Genomic DNA, 27,431 nt, shown 5'->3' with positions numbered 1-27,431 from the left:
AATAATAGAGCCCAAAATTTCTATAATATATCATTCTCAATGTCTAAGATATAATCCAAGATTATTCAATGTATAAAAAAAAAACAGGAAAACCTCCTCCTCCTTGACAATGGGTAAATTCACAGAGACTAATTCTGAGGTCAGCACATTAACAGACAAGAATTTGAAAGCAACTATTTTAACTATTTTTAAGAACAAAGGAAAATATGCTTACAGTGAAAAAAATATAGAAAATCTCTGAAGAAAAACTATAAAGAACAAAAAAAATGTCTAAAATTAAAGAATATCTGAAATAAAAAATTAGTAGATGGGTTTGACAGTAGAATGAAAATAACAGGTAAAAGTGAACAATAACAAGGGTTATTAACTACCCCCCCCACCTCCTCCTAAAACACCCTTTCATATAAAATGATGCCTAAGCTTAACAGAAAAACCAAAGGAAGACAGTCCATAAATTAGTTTGGAAAAATGTATGCATATAGAATATATTATTTATTTATTTATTTTTATATTTTATTGATTTTTTGCAGAGAGGAAGGGAGAGGGATAGAGAGCTAGAAACATCGATGAGAGAGAAACATTGATCAGCTGCCTCCTGCACACCCCCTACTGGGGACGTGCCTGCAACCCAGGAACATGCCCTTGACCGGAATCGAACCTGAGACCTTTCAGTCCACAGGCTGATGCTCTAACCACTGAGCAAAACTGTCAGGGCTAGAATATATTTTATTAACAGATGTGGGGGAAGGAGAAGACAACAGAGAAAAAATACATGTATATCAAAAGGCTACAGTAAGATTTAAAATTGTATATATATATATATATATATATATATATATATATATATATATATTTTAATTTATTTTTAGAAAGAAAGGAAGGGAGATGAAACATTGATGTGAGAGCAAAACATTGATCAGCTGCCTCCAACATGGCCCCTACCAGGCACGTGCCCAGACCTGGAACTGAACCAGCATCCTTTTGGTGCATAGGACAATGCCCAATCAACTGAGCCACACCGACCAGAGCTACAGTATGATTTTTAACTGTTAGGATCAATTAACTTCTTAGAGTGTAATGATCCCACTTAAAATTAAAAAGCTAGCTAGTTGCTATACAGAATTTATAAATTCACACATACGCCTAACCTGGTTTGCTGCTTGCTTTAGAACTCTTTAAGGTAGTTGGTGGTGTTGGGAGGATCTTTGCAGGTGTATATGTATTTAAAGATATTTTTCTTCTCATTACTGGACTTAAACGTGAAGCTGTGGAGGCTGAAAAAAACAAACAAAAAATAGTGGTAATTCAATAATTTTCTGTCAATTCTAACTTTACATTTTAGAAAATTTCTTATGACATGTTTCACAGATACACACACACACACACACACACACACACAATAGGGGAAAACCGACAAGACACGATTTTGAGTAAATTCAGCAAATCCATCTTTCCTGTAGGACCTTCTCTCATACTCTTGGTCAAAAACATGTTCTGTTTATATTGTAAACAATAAGCATTTGACAATTTTATCCTGCCCTAATAGAAACTCAGATTCTTGAGGGATGACAGCTGATAGAATAGTTTTATTGGCTGGTAACAGAAGACAAAGAGTCCCAAGCTGTTTTCCTCTCAAAAACATCAAGTAGAGATCCAGAAATAAATAAACACAGTAGATTCATCTATAAACATCTTTAAACTACTATCCTATTTAAGAATAAACTAACTAGATTACAAGTAATTAAATAAACCATATTGTCTTCCTATGTTACCCAGCTAAGATGTATCTTCATGCAAGGGAATTGTACAGATTTTTTTTTTCTAATCAAGGTGGGAAGATTGAGAAGTATGAAAAGGAAAAGTAGAGGTAATTCTTAAGTATGGAGTCCTCTGGGGAAGAACAAGTGGAGTTGGGGAGCTAGCTATTGGTATGAGCTTGTGAGTTTGTAAACAAAGGGAGGTGAAGAAATACATTAAAAAAAAAAAAAAGACTCGCTTCTAACTATGTATGGTGGTGGGTACTGGAAATATCAGGGGAACATTGTAAAGTATATGATTGTCTAACCACTACCTTGTACACCTAAAACTAATACAAAATAATATTAAATGTAAACTGAAATTGAACAACAAAAATTTGCCTTTTTTAAAATTTTGGGGGAGTTACTTGATAGCAATAAACAGTGTGTCTCTGAAAAAATCAGTATCTGGGCCAATTATGGCTAATGTGCCTTAGGTGGCTGATACTTACACTGAAGGAATATAAAAATCCACTGGCAGAAAGCTCAAAGTAGTCACTAATGAAATAACATACAAGTGACTGACCAAAAAGTCCCTAAAACACCCTATAAAGCACCACCACCACACTGTTGCTTAGCTCTTTTCTGCTTGCATTAAAAATAAAAATTTTATATTATATATATAAATATATATATATATTCCCCCCCCCCCCCCCCCGGAGAGGGAGAGGGAGAGATAGAAACATCAATCTGCTGCCTCCTACATGCCCCTGTTGGAGACTGAGCCCACAACCCAGGCATGTACTGACTGGGAATCAAACCATGACCTCCTGGTTCACAGGTTGACACTCAACCACTGAGCCATGCTGGATGGATTCTGCTTGCATTTTTTATCCTATTGTGTTAACTTCCAGCTCTAACTTATCCAGTTGGTATTCCCACACCTTTTCCCTCAATCTGATACTGTCAGTGCCCCATTATAAACCAGCTGGTTACCACAAAAGTAATTTTGTCCTAGGTGAGGAAAAAAAGTTTTGTAATGACAGAAGATTAATGTTTTTTTCCTTGTAACACCACAAAATCAATATACTAGTAGTTCTATATTATGATGCTACTTCCTTGACAAATTAGAGAATTAAGTATCCTATCTAATGAAAGAGAAACATGGTAATTGGTGCACGACCGCTACCCTTCCCATTGGCTAATCAGGGCAATATGCAAATTAACTGCCAGCCAAGATGGCGGCCGGCAGCCAGGCAGCTTGAAACTAACATGAGGCTTGCTTGCTTCAGTGACGGAGGACTCCAACGTTCCCCACCTGTCACTGCAGGCCTCTGAGCTGCAACTCTAAGCAACTATGTAACAAATATAGAAGCTAAACAAAACCCCAGAAACCTGTTTTAGTCCACCGGGCTTCAGTCAGCAGGATCGCAACATTGTAAGCAAAGGCCAGAAACCTACTTTCAGCAGCAGAGGCCTAAGAACTAGAGCCAAGCCTCAAAGCTAAAGCTGGCCCAGAATAAAAAAAAAAAGAAAAAAAGGAGCAGCTGGGAGATTCAGTCACCCCCAGCCTGAAAACAGCCCTCAGCCCCTCACCCAGACTGGCCAGGCACCCCAGTGGGGACCCTCACCCTGATCCAGGACACCCTTCAGGGCAAACCAGCTGGCACCCACCCGTGCACCAGGCCTCTACCCTATATAGTAAAAGGGTAATATGCCTCCCAGCACCGGGATCAGCAGAGCCGCGAGGCCTCCCAGCACCGGGATCAGTGTGACAGGGGGCAGCGCCCAAACCCCCTGATCGCCCTGCGGCTCTGTGTGTGACAGGGGGTGGGGCCACAACATCCTTATCGGCCCTGCTCTATTCGTGACAGGGGAAGGCGCCCTAACCCCGATCAGCCTTGCTCTGTGCCTCATAGGGGGGAGCTCCCCAACCCCCTGATTGCCCTGCAGCTCTGTGTGTGAGAGGGTGCGGCGCCCCAACCCCCTGATCGGCCCTGCTCTGTGTATGACAGGGTGCGGCGCCCCAAGCCCCGCCCCCCCATGGGCCCTGCTCTGTGTGTGATGGGGTAGAGCCATAACCTCCCCATCGGCCCTGCCCTGAGTGTGAGAGTGGCAGCGCCCCAATCCCCTGATCGGCCCTGCTCTGTGGGTGATAGAGGGTGGTGCCCCAACCCCCTGATGGGCCTTGCTCTGTGCGTGACAGGGTACAGAGCCCCAACCCCCCTGATGGGCCCTGCTCTGTGAGTGACAGGGGGCAGTGCCCCAACCCCGATTGGCCCTGCTGTGTGTGTGACAGGGGGTGGCGACGTAACCTCCCCATCGACCCTGCTCTGTGCATGACTGGGGGCGGTGCCCCAACTCCCCAATCGGCCCTGCTCTGAGCCCCACCAGGGTCTGCACCTAGGGATTGGGCCTGCCCTCTGCCACCCGGGAGCAGGCCTAAGCCAGCAGGTCGTTATCTCCCGAGGGGTCCCAGACTGCGAGAGGGCACAGGCCGGGCTGAGGGACCCCCCTCCCCCCGAGTGCACCAATTTTTGTGCACTGGGCCTCTAGTAAATAATATAAATACAGGGTGGGGCAAAATAGGTTTACAGTTGTGAGTACATGAAACATGTAGTTTATTATATATTACTGCACAGGTGGGGTCCGGCCTGCTTGCCTCAATGGGGGCCGATCAGGCTGGGCCAGCAGGATGGAGGGGCTGTGGGCGGTTGGCTGGCTGGCCCCACCACCGATCAGAGTGGGGTGGGGGGGCGGTAGGGGATGGGGCCAGCCAGGGGGCACCCCCGTTTGGGCCGGTTGGCTGGCCGCAGTGCACATCATGTTGTTCTGGTTACTTGGCTTTTATATATATAGAATATTTATTAATTAATATTTATTAATTATTGTACTTTTTCTATATAAACAACTATAAACCAATTTTTGCCCGACCCTGTATATTGTGATTACTAAATATTAATTCTGCAATTACCCTAAAAAATACAGGATTCAGATACTTCTATCCTAATTGGCATCCTATTTTAATATTCAAAAATAATAAGGAAACCCATACATTTTAGAGGACCTGGGTTGTAGTCTTGCTTGATCACTAATTGGTTGATTTTTTTAAGCAGTGTCTTTCTAAGTGTTTTCCTTTAAACAGCAACCTTTTCTCAAATGAAATGTTAAATAAAATGGATCAAAGCAAACACTCTAGTTGAAGCAGCCCTGAAAGACACATTCAGAACCCATCTCTTTCTCTGGAGCTTCCAAAAGCTCTTGGGAATATAGTTGAAGACCAAGGAACTAGAGTAATTCTAAAGTTCACCCAATTCTATGACTGCATTAACAATATTTACTTTCTTACCTAGTTCCTTTAGTAAGTAATGGCATGAAAATTTAAGAGAGCCACATGAATTGGACTACAACTTTTATCCATGATACAAAAGAGAGCTTATTAGAACTGGAAAAGGAATTTATTATTCTTCATTTATTTAACTTAGTATACACTCTGATGAACTAAATTCATTAACCACAGATATAAAGCCATCATAAACAACAGCACCACACAATAAACCTTCAAAAATGACCTTTTTGTACATATTTCACCAAAATTTTTTCCAAAACAAACCCGTTATTACTGCTGCTATTATCTTTGTATTCCTTGAAAACCTTCTAAATTCTAATTAGCATCAATACCTACTCTAAGTTCTTACATTTCATATGTAAAATTTGAAATTAAAGCCTACTTCCCAAAATCAAGAGTGTAGAGGGCTGCCTGGGAGGCACCTAGGCATTTTCTTATAATTATTGTCAGCTGAACTCAGAGCATAGGCAGAGCCACGCCCTGGGAACATGCTTCCCCAGTAAGGCTGGACATGTTAATCAGGCAGGGGCGGAACTAGATATGTAAATCTAGGCCTTTAAAATAAACCTGCTGTGTGGCTCAGCCCGCTTTTTGCCGCCTCTCCATCAGAGAGGATGGCGCCCACCTGGCCCCAGCTTAAAATCTATTTCTGCGTCTTGGTCTTTCTTTAATTTCTTAATCCCCAGCTCCTCCACTCAGCAAATGGACTGTTTCCTTTTCCATGCGGGACATGGAAAAGAGAGAAGCAGCACCCCACACTGGAGTGAAATACTTTAGATCATACCATGATTCCTCTCTGTTTCAATAATGACTGAAAGTTGACCTCTACTACCAGAAGTAGAGGAAAAGGGAAAGGCCACTCTACTGCAGAAATGCAGGGGCACCATTTGGATGGAATACCCAGGGAACAGAACTCTCTCAAATAGCACATGTGGTGGCCCAGGAAAGGAAGGAGAGCAACAGCAAGATATAAAAGTGGCTTTCATTCCAAGACCTCCAGTTTCATTCTTCCAAGAAACATATTTATAGCATTCTCCTTACAAAAAAGAAAATGGTGCACACTGAAAGTTTGTAGCTTTTCTAAGATATTACTAGAACTAGCAGGTTCTTAACTCTAAGCAGAGCACTGTCTCCCAAAACTAATGCATCTGACACTGGAAATGCCAATGTGCTGAAGGATCTCATTAAGCTGAGAATGACAACAGCAGCTGACTCCTCACACCTAAAATGGTAACCCTGAATATTTCCTAAAAATGAAATCCCTTAGATTAGTACTGCAAGATGTTTAAATGTATTACCAAAATATGTTTTCTCAAAAAATAAGTTTCGGAAAGTCTGGGTACACAGGTTTCCTTACAGAAGAACCTTAGCTATTGTAACTATACCTCCAAGAGGGGTTGTAACTCCCAAGAGGTATAGTTATAATAGCTAAGGTTCTTCTGTAAGGAAACCTGTATTATAGGAGATAACACACAGTTTCCAAAACTCAATTAGCCATAAATCCCTTTTTATCACACACACAAACTAACTTCTTCAGAATATTTTCTGAATAACATAATTTGAAAAAATGTTATAGTCATTTCCTTCTTAGTCAAAAGTTCTTTCTGGATCAATATGAGTAATTACCATGGGCATGTGTGCACGTATGGGTTAATGTAGATGGAATATTTTACAATTTTTTAAAAGTTCATTATAAAATGACATACAATAGGAATGTGAAAAAAAGACCCTGACTCTATATTATGTTGTTGACTTCTATTGCTGGTCCTTAGATTTTTTTTTTTCCTTTTTGTACAAAAGTTTTGAGAGGAGTCAAAAAAAGTGGTACATTACATATTATGACAAAGAATTCCAAATAATGCTCCCTTACACCCCTTTCTCTCCAAAATTCTATTCCCTACCACTACTTGAGTTTGTTTTATAATTCTTTTTATATTCAGATAACTATATCCCCCAAATCAAATAACAATAATAATTTTCATACAGATCTCAGGGGCCGTCTGTGGAACTTCACATGATGGAGAAGCAATGGAGGCGAGAAATTCATCCACCTGCTTTAGAGATAGGGCATTGTGAAGAGTTTCTAGAGGACAAATAGATGGCACCATGGAATACAACTCAAAGCCTGGAAAACAAAAGCAAAAACAAAAGTTGGATATTGAAAAAAAAAACAGTCATTAAAAAGGAAGCAGAGCATTGTTTAGAACTGGAGTTTAGGTCTTTGTATAACATGCAAACACACGGATCTCGGAAGTCATGACACCAGATGCTATGCAACACAGGCCTGGAACAAGATGTGACACAGATTTCATTTTAAAGTAATCACAGAGTACAGCATGCACACAATTTCATTCTATATTTTCGTAAAATCTAAAAATAATAAAGAAAAATACCTGAGGAAAAAGACAAAAAAATACAAATTTTCAGTATTTTACATTTTAACAGCAGTTCTATTTGAGAGGTGCATAATGATGCCATGATGTGTCCCTGATGCCAGGATGCTAAAGGTAACGTTTTTTTTTGAAAAACAATATGTAATTACTTGCCAAGAGTGATTTTATAGACTTTTCTAGTCTTACCAAGGCCAACAATACTCTCTAATGTGAACCCAAAAGAACAATAATTTATGCTGAGATTAAAATTCCAGAACATATTTTCACCTACCTTTAATAAATTACATATTATTACACAATAAATTACATAAATTACACAATAGTTCTATTATTGGAAATTGCTAGCTGGGTAAAGTTAGGTCAAATAAAAAGCAATACAAAATATACATGTTTGCATTCAACAATGGAACAGAAATACAAAAATTTCATAAAACAAACCATGCAGATATGTGTTAATACCATCAGTGAAACAAAAGTGTTTAAATATAGAGTTTTCTTTTAAAACAAATAGGATCTAGGTTATTTGCCTTTTATAAAAATGTCTTGTCTACATATTCAACTGAATGGCTTTTAAAATTGCTTTCCTATGCAAACAAAATAACAAGTCATTTTGCATCTACTCTTTCAAAAACACATATTTTCTTCCAAAGAAAATATTTTTAATACTTAAAGTTTTACATAAAGTCTAATATTGTCAATTAAAAAGTAAAAATTAAACTCAAGTGGGCTGCAAAACTGTGCTTCTATAATAGGCATTTGCTCATTTTAACAATGGCGTAGTTATTTAATTTTGGGAGAAAATATTGACCTAAGAACTGCTTAATTCTTATTTGGAATAGGAAAAATTTGGTTAAAAAGAATTTAATCTTCCTATGAATATAACCAAAGGATTTACAAAACTGGAATGTCTGATTTTCAGGTGCAAACCAAAGCATGACAGTACATATACTTTTTTTAAAAACCAACAACTATAATACCATAAGAGCAGCTAAAGCACCTAAATTAAACACTAAAGAAATTAGGTTTGCACAAGTATTACTTTTTTTTTTTTGGTACAAGATTCATGCAAATAAGCACTAACCCTTTCTTTGCAATTAACAACGTGGTTTTTATCCTTTCCTTAGAATGTTTATAAGTCTTCTGTAACAACTATTTTCCTGCATTTGCCTATTAGACTTTATAACAGGCAAATGACAATATAACCAAGTTCTCCTGGACTGCATTTCCCCCCATTTATCTCCAGTAAACATTTCCTTTAATGCACAATGAAAGGGTTAGCGCAGCAATTTAAAAAGCCACCCTACTGTCATGTTTAAAAAGCTATGAAAACATACCACTGAGGCCTAGAAATTCCACAGAAGAAACGAACCAGCACCTACAGAGGTTTGGGTGTTCAGCACAGAGGCCCAGATAATAAGGTAAAGTACTGTCAGAAGATAACTTGTTTCACCATGTTCCTTGAACTAAAGATGAAGGCAGGGGTAAGTCCATGATATGTGTTAAGACGGAAATAACATGAAAGTTAGGAAAAATAAAAAGTGAAAGAGTCAAATGACAATTCATAGGACAGGTCAGACAACACAATATAAAAAAGGAAAAAAAGACCCAAAAGAAATATTTCTTGAGTTGAACGAAATGCATTTTATATGCATTAAGTCTCACAATGTGTGGAATATCCATATTCTTTAAAAGCCTAAGCCCAAGAAATACAAAATTATTATACTTTCCGTTAAATCTAAAAACAGTACTCTTTTTTTTTATAGCTTCAATAAACACAGATTTCTCCTTGCAATATAAAACTTGCAATACTGGCTATAAGCACAAGCATTCTGCACAAAAACTATATTTAGTCTTAAACCTGCAAGGTCTCTTAGAATTTTGTGACTTCTCTTTTCCTTGTGATTTCGGTTCTCATGCCAGTTCTTTAGAAGCTGAAGTTGTATCAAATAAGGATCTTTTTCTTCAAAAAGTAGCATTTAGATAGCTACAATGGAGGGAAAACACATTAAGCTTTAAGGCTACATTTTTACTTGTTGAGGATGAGATCTTATTCCACCTTCAAGAAGCATCAGTGCATTTTTATTTACGTGTACTATTAAAGGATCTAGAAGGGAAGAATGATTATAAACTTGTGTTCAATCCTTTAGTTTCATACAAGTTTTTGAAAGATCTGACTTGAATTTTTGAAATACTTAGTAGTAGTTAAAAAGAAAAAAATGTTCCAGGAATAAAAATACCTTTATTCTGGATAACCCTAAAAACCTGTATGTTTTCTTTTAAATTCTTACTCTTGAATTATTTAAAAATGATCAGTAAACACTCCCTCTTGCCTCATAAGAACAAGCTCTATGTAAAAAAGCTGTAGCAGTGCAACAATGCAGTGGGTAAATAATGGCCAGAAAACACTTTCCTGTTCAGCCTCAAAAACTCAATTTAATTATATTGGCTTTCCAGAAGTTTACCTTAGTCTTCTTCCTATTAGTGGTTCTCCAAATTTTAACAAAAAGCTGTGGTACCAAAAGAAATCGATTGCTTAACAACAGCAAACATATAAGTGAATGCTGGATGAAATTTCCAGAGTGCTCCAGACCAAGTTGGGTTTTGCTTCAGAGAAAGAGCCAGGGATAAATGATGCCACACAGTGAAATCCGCATCCTCTGGTTCCCAAGAACATCTCAAAAAGATACATCTCATTTGGCTATTTGATGAGTGTAGCTCTGTATTTGTTAAATAGCTCAGTAAAACAACCATGTGATCAAAAAAAGAAATTAGGAACAAAACCAAATTAAAATTATTATGAATTAAGAAAATAAAGAACACTAATTAAAAAAATTTGTGTAGACTGATCACCTCAGAAATTAGAAGGAATTTTCAGGTGCTGATTTAGTATTAAAACTCATCATCATTGTGTTCATATAAAAGTCTGATGAATAGTGTTAAATTGTTGTGTAAATTAGAGCTGAAAAGAGGAGCCAGACAGTATCAGTACTTTGGATGAATTATAAGCTGGAATTATATGCCAGTTGAAATTAAGGATGGAGAAATGAATGATACTGTATACCCCAAATATTGAAATAAAATAAAAATAAAAAAGGATGAAGCAGGGGAGTATCTTTTAAAATAAAAGCAAAACGTACCATTGGTTGGGTGTCGAGCAAATGAGATAGAAAACCTTTTAACAGCAGAACCGCGTGTGGCGTCTGAGAAAGAGAAAAACAGGTACCTGAAATTCGTAACAGCTACCAAAAGAAGGACACTTAAAAAAAAGGGGAAAAACAAATATAAAAGGAAGTTAGTAACAGGTGACATGCAGAAAGGACAATGAGAGAAGGTAATAAGCCAGAAACTAGTTAAAAGAAGTAAAATGGCTTGATGAAAGAGGCCAAGTATTTAATGAAATATACAAAAGAAAGGAAAGCAGAATGTGCTGGCAACTCTGATAAATCCATGTTTTACCGACTAAAGTAAATTTGTGGATACATAAGAAAAAGTTTTCAATAAAGCTAATCCTGAAAAGGCTAATTAACACTCCTATTAATAAAAGGGACAAGCTTCCATGAGCCTCATGTGATTGAAAAAACAACAACATTCTAATTACTAAAACTTAACTTATATTAGTGAGAGGATCTCCTTCAACTAGGGATTCTAAAATATTCTCATCCTATGTTTATTTTCATAAGTATTGCCAATATATTTTTCTATTTATAAGATAAATAAGCAAAAATAAGGATTGACTATGAAAAATGTTTAAAAGATCACAGATTTATTCTTTATAATGTGGCTTATCAACTATCTAAAAGAATAATATACATGATGCAGTTCTAAAGTTCACATTTCAACAAACTACTCATAGAGTAAGTACTATAAGTCTAACAACAATTCACTGTTTGATGAAACATGGATCCAAGCTGTGGGTAACAGAGAGCATTGATAGTCTTTTAGGCAAAGGATGCTAGGATTCCACTTGCTTCAGTCAATGGCTTTAGGCTTGCCTTTGTGAAATACTGTCTCCTCATGGGTGTGTGCGTGGGTGTAGGTATGAGTGTGCATGTGTGCACATACCATCTATGCAGCCAGAAGAGGTCAGCTTTTTACGATGAGTACGAGCATAATCCTGTAGGTTAGGTGCGCTTGAAGAACCCCCGAGCACCGAGGTGCTAAACAGGCCCGCACAGTGAGACCCTGATGGGAGTTAGAGAAAATACATACAACAACGGGTGTTCTTCCATTCACATTGGGAATTCATGCAGCATGCAATAACATGGCTCTTACCATACGTTTTGGCAGTGCCTTGAATAGCTCACAATTTGCTTGTAATGTCAACTTTAATAGAATCAACTACCACTATTCATCATATGTACAAATGAGGTTATTTAACACTGGACAAAATGTTGTCTTTGAAGAAAATAATATGTCCATACACTAATTAGATATATAGATACTAAAAGTATTAAAAAATTACTATAAAAATTAATTTAGGATGATAAGGGATTCTGTCAATCAATTTGCATGAGCAGGCCATAGGGGGAAAAAAAGCACTCCGAGCACAAATTAAGCCATATTAAATCAGTATTTCTCGATGTATGTCTTTAAGTAAAGACTCTTTTCTAATTTAAAATTATCAATATTTATGATATAAAACAAATTAAAATTTACTTATTTGTGAGAAGACCAGGTAAAAACAATTCCTTTTAAGTCATGCAGGCCTAAATCAGTTTAAATTCCAATACTTAAATGACTTAAGATCTTTAATAAGACCCCAATGAAACACATTATTAACATATAAAACACAGTCAGTATAAATTGATGCTTAATTTGTAGCAAAAGTCTTTACAACCAAGCAAAACTGTTACTACTGAATAAGGTTTAAATAAATTTCTAGCTAATACATTATAATACATAAAGGAAGGTGAAATATATACATATGTTTGTATATATTTCTGACAAGTTATTGTGAAAATAGCAAAAACTGCCAACATTAGCTATATATAATTAACTAAAGAAAGATCTTTAAGTAGGTAGGCAACAATAGACAGTTCATATACTTAGTATAAAGATCATAGTACATACATAGTTGAAATTTATGCTTAACCGAATTAAACAGCTATTTCCAGAAAATAATATGCCATCACCTCATATAGTTTATCATCAATGAGCTTAAAAGCAAATAAGCTTAGAGAGGTCTTTTTAAATGTTGTTTTGCTTGAGTGTTAGCAAAAAAACCAATTGTGTTCTGTAAGTCAATAAGTAACACTGCCAACTGTGCATTAGTTTGCATTGGTTTTCCATAAGAGATGATCAAAAGGAAAATTAATAATCCCAGATGGGGTCTGAAACACTCCCTACTTAATTGTTTTTAATCAGAAAGGAGGGTTCTTTTTTGTATGTAATAGCTTATTTTCATCTTTATCAACTGGGAAAAGGAAGTTTGCTCCCTACATTGAAACATGTTGGGATTTTAGCTTATAGAATAAAAGATTAAAAACTGGCCTTGGCAATTGAACTAAGTAGTTTATATTGTGGGCATTCAAAAGGGTTATAAAACAAAACTAAAGGCTATTTTTAATTCATTTTATCAAAACTTTGTTGTTTATTTCGAGTTTTACAACTCAATGTTTCAAATTAGCGTACATTAAGTTAAACAAAAACTAAAGCACAGCAATTGGTCATGCTTTCACCCCTAAAGAGTTTTACATGTGTGCAAAATAGTGAGTTTAAGGTTTGGAATACAATTTTCTCAGACCACCTACCTACAGTAGGGTTCTGTTTCTGTTCCACGAGAGTTCTTGGTGTTCGCAGGTAATTAGCATTTTCAGATACAACCTGCACAAGGAAAGCAAAATAAATGAGGTAAAACAGTAAAATGAATTCAAAAATCCATATTTCATTTGCAGCCTGTTCCAGACAGACAAAGGTTAATAAGCTGTATGATAAATATTAGTAGAAATACATAGAACATGAAGATCATGCAAGATCCCCTTCTGAAGGGAGTTCATTTCATATGAGATCCTTGCAATGAAGTGGTGTGAAGCAGGCATTCAAAAATGAAAGATCATGTATGAAGCAAGACAGATGAAAAGAAACAATTAATAGATTGATATAGTTTCACTCTCTTTAAGAAGCCAAATGCCCACTCTTAAACAGCTCCTGTATTTGAAAGGGGGAAAAACAATCACAAACGGAAGAAGAGACAGACAGGCTGTTGGGGTCACCATACAGTTACTGATCCATGCACGGGCTTTATCAGAGTAACCTTTAAATATTCACAGCCTTACTGGATACCATAATCCCTTTTCCTATAATCAAAAGCATTATATTTCCAAAAGGAAATTGCTCGGAAAAGTCATGTGTAACAGGCAGACCTTCCATTGTATAAAAAAATAAACACAACAAAACAAAACACACAAAAAACAAAAGACAAAAAAAAAGAAAAAGAAAAAAACAACTTAAAAATTCCAAATGTCACCACAGAAAGTACTTCAGAAATCATTTTATTTGACCCATATTGTTGCTGGGCAGACATACATTGCCCCCTCTTATCTTAAAGAGAGCATTAAAACATTATACAACTAAAAAAAAACCCCAATGTATCCTTTCAATTAGATACTTCCAGACAATGGAATAATGAGAGAATGATCAGTGTTAGATGTATCCTGCTAACTAATTCAGGGCCACATAAATTTTAATATTTTAAAAAATGTTCATTCTCAGCAAATTCCAGGTGGAATCTCATTTTTTCAATTATGGGGGAAAGGTTATTTTTCTTACCATTGAATTATGTAATTTTGATTCTGAATGTTTTAAATGATAATTAAGTCAAAGAAAGATTCTGTTCTTTTTAAAATTTTTACTAACAAACTAAAATACCAGGAGTGTAAATTTATTAATTTTTAAATCCTGAATATTTAAAACCCTCCCAATAAAAAAATATAAACACATGCAATTTAAGTGATTTATTTCCCTCAAATATTTTTAGATATCACAAGCATTTTAAAATAAACTCAAAATTAAAAAACAGAAGGATTTACTCTGATGTAAAATAAGGGATTAGATGTCCTCAAAGACAGCTGTTTGTTGCTCTGAATGCGAGGAGGAAAAATGTTTAATGAAGTAAAGTTTAAAAACCTGTTGCCATGAGCCAAAAATACTGGATGTGAAAGCCAATGATTTGGGGGAGACAGGGGAAGAAGTGATTTGTTCCCCTGATCTGCGTCTTCGACGCCCAGTACCCACACCACTGGTATAATGCAGCCAGGTACCAGTACCCTCTGGGCTAGACACACTCAGGGGGCTCTCTTCCTGGAAGTGAGAAAGGGGGTAAAGAAAAAAAAAAAAAAAAAAAAAAAAAGCAGAGCATGCAAAGTTAGATACAACAGAGTCAATGACCAGAAAGAAAAAAAAATACAGTTTGTTCGCATTTGCTTATCATTTTTTAAAAAACTATTAAACAGTAATTTGGGAGCCAAATATTTCAATATCTGAGAAATTGATATGAATGACATAAATCTAATTGTATTATGATAAAAATTGTGAGAATTACCTTATTATCTTAAATATACAACATATATTTATACTGCTTAATAGTTGTTTCTTCCCTCTTAAAACTGGAGATTTTAAAAATTTTTATCTTAGCAATTTTAAAATATGAAAGTATTCTGCTTAATTTTGTATATTCAAGAGGTTTTGTGCTATAGTGGATAAAGTTTCCAACCCAAAGCATGAAAAAATTACGCACAGGGTGAAAGATTTCAATGTATATAATGTAAAAAAGAAAATCTGTCTGCCAGAAAAAAATTCAACCATTAGATGGATTCAAATGGTACTTGTTTACACTTTCAAGCTATCTGTTTGTTTACACCCTCCAAAGATTATTTATAGAGTACAGTAGGCAAAACATGCAGCAAACATTCTCATTTTATATGTTTGCATGTTCAGGTTTCAGACAGTGAGGACAGAGTAAAATCTACTTGCACAAAATGAAGAGAATAGTCTTTTTCTCTGTGTGTCTTTTGGAAGTACAAACTTCTGATATCCATGCAGATGGCAGACGCTGGAAAGAGTCTTCAAGGTTTTACTTGAATAATTTACCTTATGAAAGTAAAAGTTTAGCATGGCATAGAAATAATCTCTTGAAAGCAACTATTTAAGTATTTATGAGAAAATATTTATAAATGTATTCTATGTTTTAAGAGTTAACAAAAGGCAGTGATTTTGTTGAAGATTTTACAAATACAGATGAGTTGCAAAATGATAGCTGTAACAGTGTTTAAGGCTTTTTGGAGTGCAGGAGAAGACTGAATGGTGAAATTCTGAACAATCCGATTAACTGCGGATTGCTTTGTTCAGCAACATCAAAATCACTGCCCTCAAGTGGTAGCTTAGGTTATTTTCTGAAATTAAAGATACCTAAACATAACCCCAGGTTTCATTGTTTTTAATTAAACTATAACAGAACAAATAACCAATGTTCTACAATTGTTAATCCTCTTCTATCATAATTAACTTAAAATATTAAATTAGTGGGAACCCTAACTAGTATACAATTTCCATTATAAAATTACAACAATTTATTGTATTGGTAGATGCTTTTTATGTACATAACTGTCAAACTGAGGCATAGATATATTTGAAACTTAAGAATCATAAGACACTTATGTTTGTATAATTCGGGGCCATAGAAATGAGCATAATTCTTTTTTGTTGTTGTTTATATTCTTATTCACCAACTGTTAGATAATGCTATACTCTTAAGACTTGGTACACTTAATTAGCAACAAAATATATTTTCTGCCTTGGCTGGTTTGGCTCAGTGGATAGATACGTTGGCCTGCGGACTGAAGGGTCCCAGGTTCAATTCCAGCCAAGGGCACATGCCAGGGTTGTGGGCTTGATCCCCAGTAGGTGGCGTGGGGGGTGGGGGGCAGCAGATCAATGATTCTCATCACTGATGTTTCTATCTATATCTTCTCCCTTCCTCTCTCTGAAATCAATAAAAATATTTTTTAAAGGCTTTAAAATAAAAAATATATATATATTTTCTAACTTACAAGTTGATGGTTCTTCTGTGTTAAAGTTAAATTCTTGGTTTATACTTCTACTCAAGCATTTAGAAAACATTTGTAAGCACTGATCTCAATCAGGGCTTGGAAAATCATCTGACAAAGAATACAGATAATCTAAAATAAAGGCTTTTAAAGTAAAAATGTATATAGATATTAAAGATTTACTTAACAAGCTCATTCCAACTGTTCAACTTTCCTTTTAAATGTTATTTTAGTAGCTATTTAAATGTTATTTTATGATTGAGCATAACAATTAGCTTTAGTTATTTAATTGTAGATCTTAATACAAAGGTAAATTTTTCATCTATTCACTGTATCATCAAATTTTAAATTCCTATATTGATTTTTGCAATCAGGCCAATAATTTAGAATTTCCTCTCTTAATCTACAGTGTCATTGGAAATCAGTTATTGCTGAAGCATCTCTGGCAATTTCTCTTTACTTTTAACCAAATATCATTCCTGACACATTATTAAAAAATTATGTCCTACATAATTAAAGCTGTATTTTCTTTTCTGTTTTATTAAAATATAGTTAGTTTACTATATGAAAAACATGTTCTGACACATGCACTTACTTCGTTTGTAGTCATCTTCCTAGATCTTGGAAGTGGAGACTTCCTGTGTATATGGATTGGCTCTGATACCATAGGTTTGAACAACAGCACACCTCGATCAACCTCATCTTTTTTAGAAGTATGTGGTTCGTCCTCGTTATCAATTTTAAAAGATCGCTTGCCTTCATTCTGTGGGAAACAAATATACCATATAAAGGGTCAGATAAAACAACAATCTCTTCTGATGAACAAATTGAACAGCAATTGGTACTGTCACTGAAAATACATATACAGGTTTGTTTATTCAAGTAAATTAATAGTAACTAAATTCTTACAACAGCCTAGTATTATTCTGGGTATTGTGAGACAGATGATGGAGTTGCTGACTTTTAGAAATACATATACTCTAGGAGAAATTAAACAGTAATCCAACAAAAAATCCATATAAAACAAATTGCCTAATTAAATTCCATTAAATGCCCAAATAAATAAACAACAATAATAAATACAGTAAAGAGGAGTAAAGATCAGTTTTGTTATACAGGAATGGCATCAACCAAAGCATGAACTAAACTTCATCCGAATTTATACATTTCAGAATACTTAAATTCTGTTCCAAATATTTCCAACAAATGTGATGATTGCATACATAAATAACAATCATTTTATGACCCACTAAATATTTACTGAGTGGTACCATCTGCCAGGACACAGATTAATAAGATACAGTCTCAGATTGCAAGACTCTCACAGTATATATAGTGTAGGAGACAGATAAGTTAAAAAACCTATATTAATAACCACCTATAATAGAATGGGGTAAATTGGGGCACAGTTATACATTGAAACACATATTTTAAAGCAATAAAAATGGATAAACTAAAACTAAATACAATTACACCAACGAATCTCATAAACATAAAGTTAGACAAAAGAAGTCAAGCAGAAATATATAAAACCCTCATCAAACTAAGTGGTATAGAAAATAAAGAGGAACTTCTTTAACTGGATAAGAGATATCTAAAAACCTGAAACTATCAACACAGTCAACAATAAGTCACTGAAAAACAAGAGTGTCACTGTTACTAAATCTTTTCAACATTTTACTGGACTGTTGTCATCATTACAATCATATACTTAGAGATACAATCATATACATAGAAAATCCAAATGACTTTATGGATAAATTATTAGAATGATTAACAGTATGTAGTAAGGCTGCTAGTTATAAAATCTTTATACAAAAATGAGTTAAAATTCAATATGACAATAAAAGAAAATGAAATTTACATCATTTATGATGGCATAAAAATATAAAAAACTTAGAAATTAATCTGACAAAGCAGGTACAGCATTTAAAAAATCTTAATTTTATCAAAAAGATATAGTATCTCACTAAAAATATACTAAGTCCTGGGACTAGAAGATCTAACACTATAAAAGTGTCACTTCTCTCAAAATTGATCTGCAGAGTTTATATAAATCTCAAAATTCCAAAAAGTCTCTCTGGAACATTCCTCTTCACTTTAGTTTAAGAATGAACAAGAATGCTTAGTATCAACACTTCTATTCATCATCTTAATAGTCTTAGGCAGTAGCACTTCACCAAAAAGCATATCCAAATGGCCAATAAACATGCTAAAAGGTGCTAATCTTTACTTGTCATGAGGATAATGTAAATTTAAACCACAATGAGATAGCATTACATGCCTCCCAAAATAGTTACATTAAAAAACACTGGTCATATCAGTACTGACAAGGATATGGCAATATCTTTAGAAAACAACTGGGAAAACTACTTGACTGTATCTTCTAAAGTTGAATATATGCATATCCTATGACTTAACAATTTACCTCTAGATGTATGTTTAAAAGAAATGTGTATATTTGTTTACCAAGAGATTTGTAAAATAATGTTCATAGAAACATTCATTTTCATAACTTGAATTAGAAAAAAAAAATGAAATGATTATCTAAGTGCAGTGGAGTGACACCTTCCACTATATTTATTTAATAGAATACATGGAAACAAAAACAAAGAACAGAATAGATGAATCTCACAAACATAATGAAAGAAAAAGCCAAATCTACTCCTCACCCCCTAAAAACATATATTTTGTGATTTCATATATATAATGTTCAAAAATAAGCAAAATTAATCTATGACAATAGGTACCTTTGGGGAGAAGACAGGGAGGTTGTGATAAGGAGAGGGCATAATCTGGTCTTCTGGAATAATGATATTGTAGTTATGATTTGGCTGGGTGTTCAATTGTGTTCACTTTATAATGTCATTAAGGCATATATTTATGATTGATGTACTTTTATCAATATGTAATATACTTTAGTACAAAGTTTTAAACTGAGTACATATTTAACTTTGTAAGGTTACTATAAAGATTAAAATGCAATTCATGTCAAGTGCTTAGCAGAGTGTTTAGCATGAATTAATCCTCAAGTAAAACAACAATAAAAACCAAAACCAAAACAACTATAGTTTTTTATCCATTCTACATACTGGTCTTAAAAATCCAAAATAATCTAAATAAAAGATAAAATTCAACCATGCCTAAAAATGTCCACCTAAATTATAATTTAAAAATGTAAACCATCTTTCTACTTATTCCTTTAGATAAGAATTCTAGCATATGATAGAAAATTCTTATAGAAACTTCATGAAAAGCTAACACTGCAGTGCTCTCTTGTGGTCACCAAGCTCTGAGGGTTTCAGCATCATTACCTCTCTTGAAGCTGGTCTATATCCATAGCCGGATGGTAAATTTTTGTCTTCTTCACATCCTTTGGCTCCTGGACTAAAGTGTAATTCAACATGAAAGCGTTCCTCTGAAGAAAGATCCTAAAAAATATCACAGAACATTTGGAAAATAAGAAACTTAAAGCTATTTATTTAAGCTCAGGTAACACATACATATCAATAACTTGGATACCTTGTTAGGATCCTCATAAAGCATGATAACGATCTGAGTCATGTAGTTGAGCTCATTGACAACATTTAAATAATCCATAGCTCGTTTCCACTGTTCATCTTTTGATTCCTGAACAAAAAAAATATATGGAAAACATTTTCTCATTTTGTATTACTTGAAGTAACTTTATTTTCATTATGGTAGTTTGCTTAATCCTGAGCGATAACACAAAGAAGGGTGAATATTTATATGTAAAAATCTTTCAAAATAACTCCTCTATATTTAAGTCTCAATAAATTACTTAAGTAAATTATTTTAAAAATATTTTATCAGCGTGGCTGGCATGGCTCAGTGGTTGAGCATCGACCTATGAACCAGGAGGTTACGGTTTGATTCCCAGTCAGGGCACATGCCCGGGTTGCAGGCTTGATCCCCAGTGGGAGTGTGTAGGAGCAGCTGATCAATGATTCTCTCTTATCATTGAAGTTTCTATCTCTTTCTCCTTATCCCTTCCTCTCTGAAATTAATAAAAACATACTTAAAAAAATTAAAAAACACCTCATCAGAAGTATTAGAAACTCTTACAGTAACTTAACATAAGGCTTCCTGTCAAGATGGCAGAGTAGGTAAAAGAGGTACTGGTATCCTCCAACCAACCACATCAACATTACAACTAAACTAATGAACAGCCATCATTGAGAACCACCTGAAATCTAGCTGGACAGAAAACCTATCACTGAAGAAGCAGCCATGTAGAGACTGATAGGAGGGACAGAAACACAGAACAGGCTGGTACGACACATGTTTGGCAGTTAAAGATCAGTAGAGCCCAGCCTTTGTGGCTATTGGTTGAGCATTATCCCATACACCAGGAGGTTGCTGGTTAAATACCGGTCAGGGTACATGAATGGGTTGCAGGTTCAATTCCCAGTATGGCCATTCACACAGTATGGCCATTCACACCTTCCAATGCTATAATGCCAAGCCATTAGACCAGCTACTCTCCACCTAAGCACTACTCTGGAGCAAAAGCTGCATCTGTGTGTGTTAAGTGTTTGGGGTGGAGATATGTACAAAGATGTATATATATTTTTTCAAACTTGATAAGAGAATACAAATTAGCATAGCATAGCCAAGTTTCACTAGATGTAAATCACTATGAATGAGTTTAAATGAAATACTACACTATTAATAAGAACATCATGTAATACCTAATTTAGTGTTGCAGTTATATTTTGCTAGGTTTTAATGAACAGATAAAATTTAATAAAATTTAGTACCATACTCCTGAACACAATATTCAAGAATTCATATATATCAGAGGCCTGATGCATGAAATTCATGCAAGAGTAGGCCTTCCATCCCCCAGCTGCTGGCACCAACTTCCCTCTGGCACCTGGGACCCAGGCTTGATCTCTTACCCACTCAACCCCTGGACAGAAAATTACTTACCTTGGGTAACACATACATATCAATAACTTGGATATAGAAAATTCTTATAGAAACTTCATGAAAAGGGTGAAAAAGGAGACATATGTAATACTTTGTATGTATTAACTAGTAATGTAGAAAATGTATCCTTTTTAGTAGACAGTCCTATGAGCCTTGACGAATGCGTCTCTATAACCATCAATGGTTGATCTCTTACCCCCTCAACCCCTGCCTTTGGTCATAGGTTGGACAGTCTGCTTGATGCTTCTCTGTCTCTGGTTCTATTTTTGTTCATCAGTTTATGTTGTTCATTATATTCCACAAATGAATGAGATCATGTGATATTTATCTTTAATTAAGGCCCATTATTTGTATTCCCTGAAACCTTGCTTAATCTTATTTCCTGAACAAACCTTTTTAAAAAACCTATTAGAGAGGGAAGGATTTTACTCAGGCCACATTGAAACATCAAAACTTTCAACTGGGAAGATATTGATCAAGGGTATAAGTATATATTAGTTACAGGGCCTTATAAGGGCAATATGAGTTGGGATAATAATTATAGATCAAATTAATATATTTTTTTAAAAAAATTAGAAAATAGGACATCATTTTGGTATAGAGTTTAATTTTTACTTTAGTAAATACATGTAACATTTTTTCTTTTATTTGGAAGCAGATTTTTAAAAGATGGAGTTGTTCAGCTTTTGTTTTGAGAAATGCAGCCAAATACAATGTATACTTAACAAGTTCTAGTTCTAACTGCCACCACCTTGGTCCAAACTATACCATCCTTCTTTAGATCATTGCAATAAATTCCTAACTGATTTCCTTATATCTACTCCTACCTATGTATTATCCACAAAGTAATCAAATATACTTCCCCTGCTTAAAACATTTCAATGGCTTCCCAATCCCCTTATGATCCAAGGCACTGGCTCTCCAAACTTATCTGCTGCCATCTATCCATCACTCACATTATGTTCCAAACTACAGGCCTTCTATTGGTTCCTATATCCTGCACATTCTTTCCATCTTCTAAATAACTGCAAAAGGGTTAAAAGGGGACTACAAAGGAGATATATCCCTCCTCTCCAAAAATAATTCCATTGTTACTAGTGAATATATAAGCTCTTGCCTTGCTAATTAAGGACCACATTTTTTCACACACTATTTCATTTGTTAAAGCTCCACGAATCTACAATGTTGCAAGGGATGCCACTTTGCTATTCTTTGTTGGGACAAAGAAGAAACCAAAACAAGAGGAAAATATGACAAGCACAGAACTCTGAAATAGCCTTAGGGGAACTTTGATAATAACTTAATCTATCAAGTCCCAATAATAGATTAAGAATCTAGATACCAAATCTTCATTATTTGAAGGGATCAATGGAGGGGAGGGAAAAGGAACATATGTAATACTTTCAACAATAAAGATTTAATTAAAAATTACACAGTAAAAACAGGCATTAGTGATTTGATGACAAATTCAAGGAAACATCTGTTAAGTACATTGGAATAACTTATTCTACTTACATTGCATAAGGCACCATAGCGAAGAATAGATAGTAAAGAATGTACATGACTTTCACTGGTGAAATACAATCTGGTACGGACATGACGTTCAGGAGACAGAACACCCCTGGAATACCTAAAGTTAAAAGCAGTGTTAAACAACCATATAGTCAAAACTTAATAAGCATTGAAATTATTCTACAAAATGGAATTTAATCTTATTAGAAGATTAAAGACCACCGTAAGTAAATCTAGCCTCTTCCAACCACAATTGAGGAATATCTTACTAGATATTCCTTTAACATGAAAATAACTGGAACTAACTGGGACCTCTGAGATTAGTCAAAGAAGAATTAACATTAGTCAAATTCACTGCCAATAGCTCATTGTAGCTCCTCTACTAAAAATAACAGAGGTCATAGTACTAAAGAAGTTCACAATGTTTATGCTGCTGAATGGGGTACATGCTAAATAATGTGAATAATGACACATTCCCTTTCCCTGTTCACTTCAGCTCTTACCCAATTTGGAGGGAAAATGAATCTTGGTTGGAAGTTAACTGTTAGGAATACCTAGGCAATCCTTATTTCCACAATGTGCCAAGTGACACATTCCTAATTACTTCATAGGAACATTAAAAAGTAATTTAGATTTGAAGTATACCAAAATAGACACCTATAGATTTAAATACCAGTACAGTCTCTTACACAGGATGGAGTTTATTTACAGTGTCATCATCTTGTGTCCTCTGAAGGTCTGAGCGAATTTTTCTAACTAGAGGAGTACAGTAGCCTTTGGCAATCTCCAGCTTTTCAGCTTTGGTTATACCATATTCCTGAGCAGAAAACACATGATATTAGGAAAAAAAAGGTATAATGCCAGAGAGCTGTAACAAATGCACTGCTAAATTAAAGAACTATAATAAGCCTTTTGAACACTATACACAACTCCTAGTTTACATTTCTGCAGCTGTTTAAGTATACTATTCCCAAAAGTATCCTATATAATAAAGAGGCAATATGCTAATTGACCATCAGACCTCACACAGGATGGCCACCCCCATGTGGTCACAAGATGGCCACCACAAGATGGCCACCACAAGATGGCCAGCAGGGGAGGGCAGTGAGGGGCGACCGGGCCTGCAGGATAGGGCAGTTGGGGGTGACCGGGCTGTCAGAAGAGGGCAGTTGGAGGGGACCAAGCCTGTAGGGGAGGGCAGTTGGGAATGACCAGGCCTGCAGGGGAGGGCAGTTGGGGGTGACCAGGCCTGCAGGGGAGGGCAGTTGTGGGCGACCGGGCCTGCAGGGGAGGGCAGTTGGGAGCAATCAGGCTTGCAGGGAAGTGGTTAGGGGGTAATCAGGCTGGCAGGCAGAAGAGGTTAGGGACAATTAGGCAGGCAGGCAGGCAAGCTGTTGGGAGCCAGCAGTCCTGGATTGGAGAGGGTGCAGGCTAGGCTGAGAGACACTACTCCCCCCGCTCAGTGCATGAATTTCATGCACCAGACCTCTAGTTAAGTATAATTGAAAGAATTTTTGGTGGTACTGAAAATAAAACCACCTAGTTATTTTGAAGAAGGGATGATGAATGTATGAATGTAATCTTTATGGGTTGTAGTCCAACTCAATTGGCAGGTTAGGTTTTAAATGTAGAAACAACCCTAAAACAAAGATGGATTAAGAATACAAACACTGAAGCACAAAAATATATAGTCAATAAACATATGAAAAGAAATACAAATTGAAACTGAGATTTTTATCTATTCAAATGTCAAAGATTAAAAAGGCTAACAAATTATATAAAGCCTTTGGCCAATACTTTTAAAGTTTTAATTTGTGGTGGGCAAAAAAAATTCCATAAAATTATCAAATTTCATGATGTCTATAATTATTATACATTAAATAAATTTGAGAGATTGTAATATGAGGTATAAAGAAAAATAAATTATAATAATAATTCTAGCCGAAACCGGTTTGGCTCAGTGGATAGAGCGTTGGCCTGCGGACTGAAAGGTCCCAGGTTCGATTCCAGTCAAGGGCATGTACCTGGGTTGCGGGCATATCCCCAGTAGGAGATGTGCAGGAGGCAGCTGATCGATGTTTCTCTCTCATCGATGTTTCTAACTCTCTATCTCTCTCCCTTCCTCTCTGTAAAAAATCAATAAAATATATTTAAAAAAAAATAATAATAATTCTAATAAAAATTACAGTTCAAAGGAGTAGATTAAAAAAATGACCAGATATGAGAAGAGAAAAATCTGTGATGTGTGTGTAGATGGGATAAGAGGAGGAAGAGGAAAGGAAGAGGGCAGAAAGTGAGGTGGACAAGAGAAGGAAAGAAGGGAAAGGAGAGAGGAGAAAGAAATAGGCACAACTCTCTCTAAGTACAAACTGGGATATTTGAATTTAAACGATACTTCTTACTATCAGGTACTTCCCAGATGGCCAAAGATAAGTATGAACAATAGATCTCAAGACTAATAAAGAAAAGGCTGATTGATTACAAAAGGAAGACCTACGATAATGGAAATTCTTGGGGTCATTTCCCTTAAACTAAAGCTTGGTTGGTTCAATTATCTTGCCAACATAGATGATTGTGAATTAGGTATGTAAAAGGGATATAAATGCAATTGTGTATCTATAAGTCAATGAAAGGAAAATGCTGGAATTAAAAATTACCAGGGGAAATTCTTGTTGTTATCAAGGCATGAGGAAACAGATACTCTCATACACTGTGCATCTGGAAGAAAACTGGTAAAAGGTTTCTAAAGCTACACCATTAGTCTTGAGATAAAAACATATGTGTAAAAAGAGTGAAAGAAAAAAACCCCCATATTTTTAAATACAAGAAGTGGTTAAATAAGTTAGTTACATCACAGCATTCCACCATCAGTAATAATTATGTACATAATGCTGTACTGATATGAAAAGTTCTTAATGTTAAGTGAAGGGGGAAAAATCAGGCTGTAAAACAGTATGTTTTTCCTGGTTCTATTTTTATAAAGAACATTTGTTTTATATGTAAATCTAAGAGAAAAATTGTATCTGCATGAATTTATGGGAAAAGGCCTTTAAATCTAGTTGATAATGTCATAGTGATTTCTTTGCCTTATCTACATTTTCTAATTTTCTAAAAAAGATATATTACTTTTATAATAAACTAGAGGCCCAGTGCACGAATTCATGCACCAGTGGGGTTCCTCAGCCTGGCCTGTGGGATTGGGCCCAAACCAGCTCTCTGACATCCCCTGAGGGGTTCCGGATTGCAAGAGGGTGCAGGCCGAACTGAGGGACCCCACTACTGCACAATTGGGGCCAGGGAGGGGTGTGGGAGGTTGGCCAGCTGGGGTGGGACCGTGGGAGGGCTCCAGGGTGTGTCCAGCCCATCTCACACAGTCCCAAACAGCCAGACCCCAGCAGCAAGCTAACTTACTGGTTGGAGCATCTGGCCCCTGGTGGTCAGTGCGTGTCATAGCAAGTGGTTGAGTGGCCCTAGCATATCATTAGCATATTATGCTTTAATTGGTTGAACAGCTGACTGGACGACTGGACACTTAACATACTAGGCTATTATATAGGATAAATTTTTCCCTTCACCAGTGACATTAGTGACATTTTGTTCATCTGCCACCACCAAACAGGACCAATTAATTAATTGTTAGATAGTTAAATTCTCTTATGTTATTATAATGCTTCTGCCATAAATAGAGCAGATTAAATTAACAAATGAGGCTATTTGAAAGCTTATTATGTGTTAATATTTAATGAAAGTATCATTGGACATCACATGGAAAATGTAATTATAATGAAGCTTCTGTATGTCAAAATCTACAAATAATTAAAGAAATTGTCTTTGAACTTCAATAAACATGTGCCATCTCAATGAAGAGACTCTTAATACCAAACTTAGTCTTTAGATGTTCTTATCCCCATACCATCATGATTATTTTAAAGTATCATTTTTATTTTTTAAAGTATATTTTTATTGATTTCAGAGAGGGAGGGAGAGCTAGAAATATCAAAGATGAGAGAGAATCATTGATAGGCTGTCTCCTGCTCACCCCCCACTGGAGATTGAGCCTGTAACCCATGCATCTGCCCCGACCAGGAATCGAACAGCGAACTCCTGGTTCATAGGTCGATGCTCAACCACTGAGCTATACTGGCTGGGCTAAAGTATCATTTTTAAAACAGGATCCCTGAGGATTAAACTGGTTAAAAAGTGAAAAGTTGTTTCTATTATAGCAAAAATACCTACCATAATTGAAATATGCTTAATTAAGATAACTAAAAGCAATAAACCATGTTTGTCAACCCTAAGCTTAGATATACACTATATAGATATACAAATTAATTCAATGTAAGAATGGAAACACATTTTTATAGAAGAACACTTTGTACACCAGAATATATGTTTATACATTTTTCTTGCACACACAGTGTCACTCTCTTAATTTAAATTAGTA

The 27,431-nt window shown here is 35.6% G+C and overlaps 1 protein-coding gene across 1 annotated transcript in view; it reads right to left on the bottom strand.

The window, feature by feature from the left end:
- The window catches only part of PPIP5K2 (diphosphoinositol pentakisphosphate kinase 2), a 66,085-nt gene that overhangs the window by 2,822 nt on the left and 35,832 nt on the right, over positions 1-27,431 (bottom strand). Inside the window, exons 20-31 of the mRNA XM_081089060.1 lie at positions 23,677-23,804; positions 22,991-23,105; positions 20,045-20,152; positions 19,837-19,953; positions 17,118-17,285; positions 15,450-15,566; positions 14,604-14,777; positions 13,229-13,301; positions 11,541-11,660; positions 10,616-10,678; positions 7,070-7,210; positions 1,149-1,274 (exon numbers count right to left, since the gene is read on the bottom strand). Of these exons, the coding sequence (XP_080945186.1) occupies positions 1,149-1,274; positions 7,070-7,210; positions 10,616-10,678; positions 11,541-11,660; positions 13,229-13,301; positions 14,604-14,777; positions 15,450-15,566; positions 17,118-17,285; positions 19,837-19,953; positions 20,045-20,152; positions 22,991-23,105; positions 23,677-23,804 (1,450 nt within the window). The remainder of the gene's footprint in view (positions 1-1,148; positions 1,275-7,069; positions 7,211-10,615; positions 10,679-11,540; positions 11,661-13,228; positions 13,302-14,603; positions 14,778-15,449; positions 15,567-17,117; positions 17,286-19,836; positions 19,954-20,044; positions 20,153-22,990; positions 23,106-23,676; positions 23,805-27,431) is intronic.

The sequence above is a fragment of the Myotis nattereri genome (assembly GCF_964212035.1).
Source record: "Myotis nattereri genome assembly, chromosome: 4".
Lineage (NCBI taxonomy): Eukaryota > Metazoa > Chordata > Mammalia > Chiroptera > Vespertilionidae > Myotis > Myotis nattereri.
Note: the sequence above shows the minus strand (reverse complement) of the source record. Positions and strands in the feature narration are given on the sequence as shown.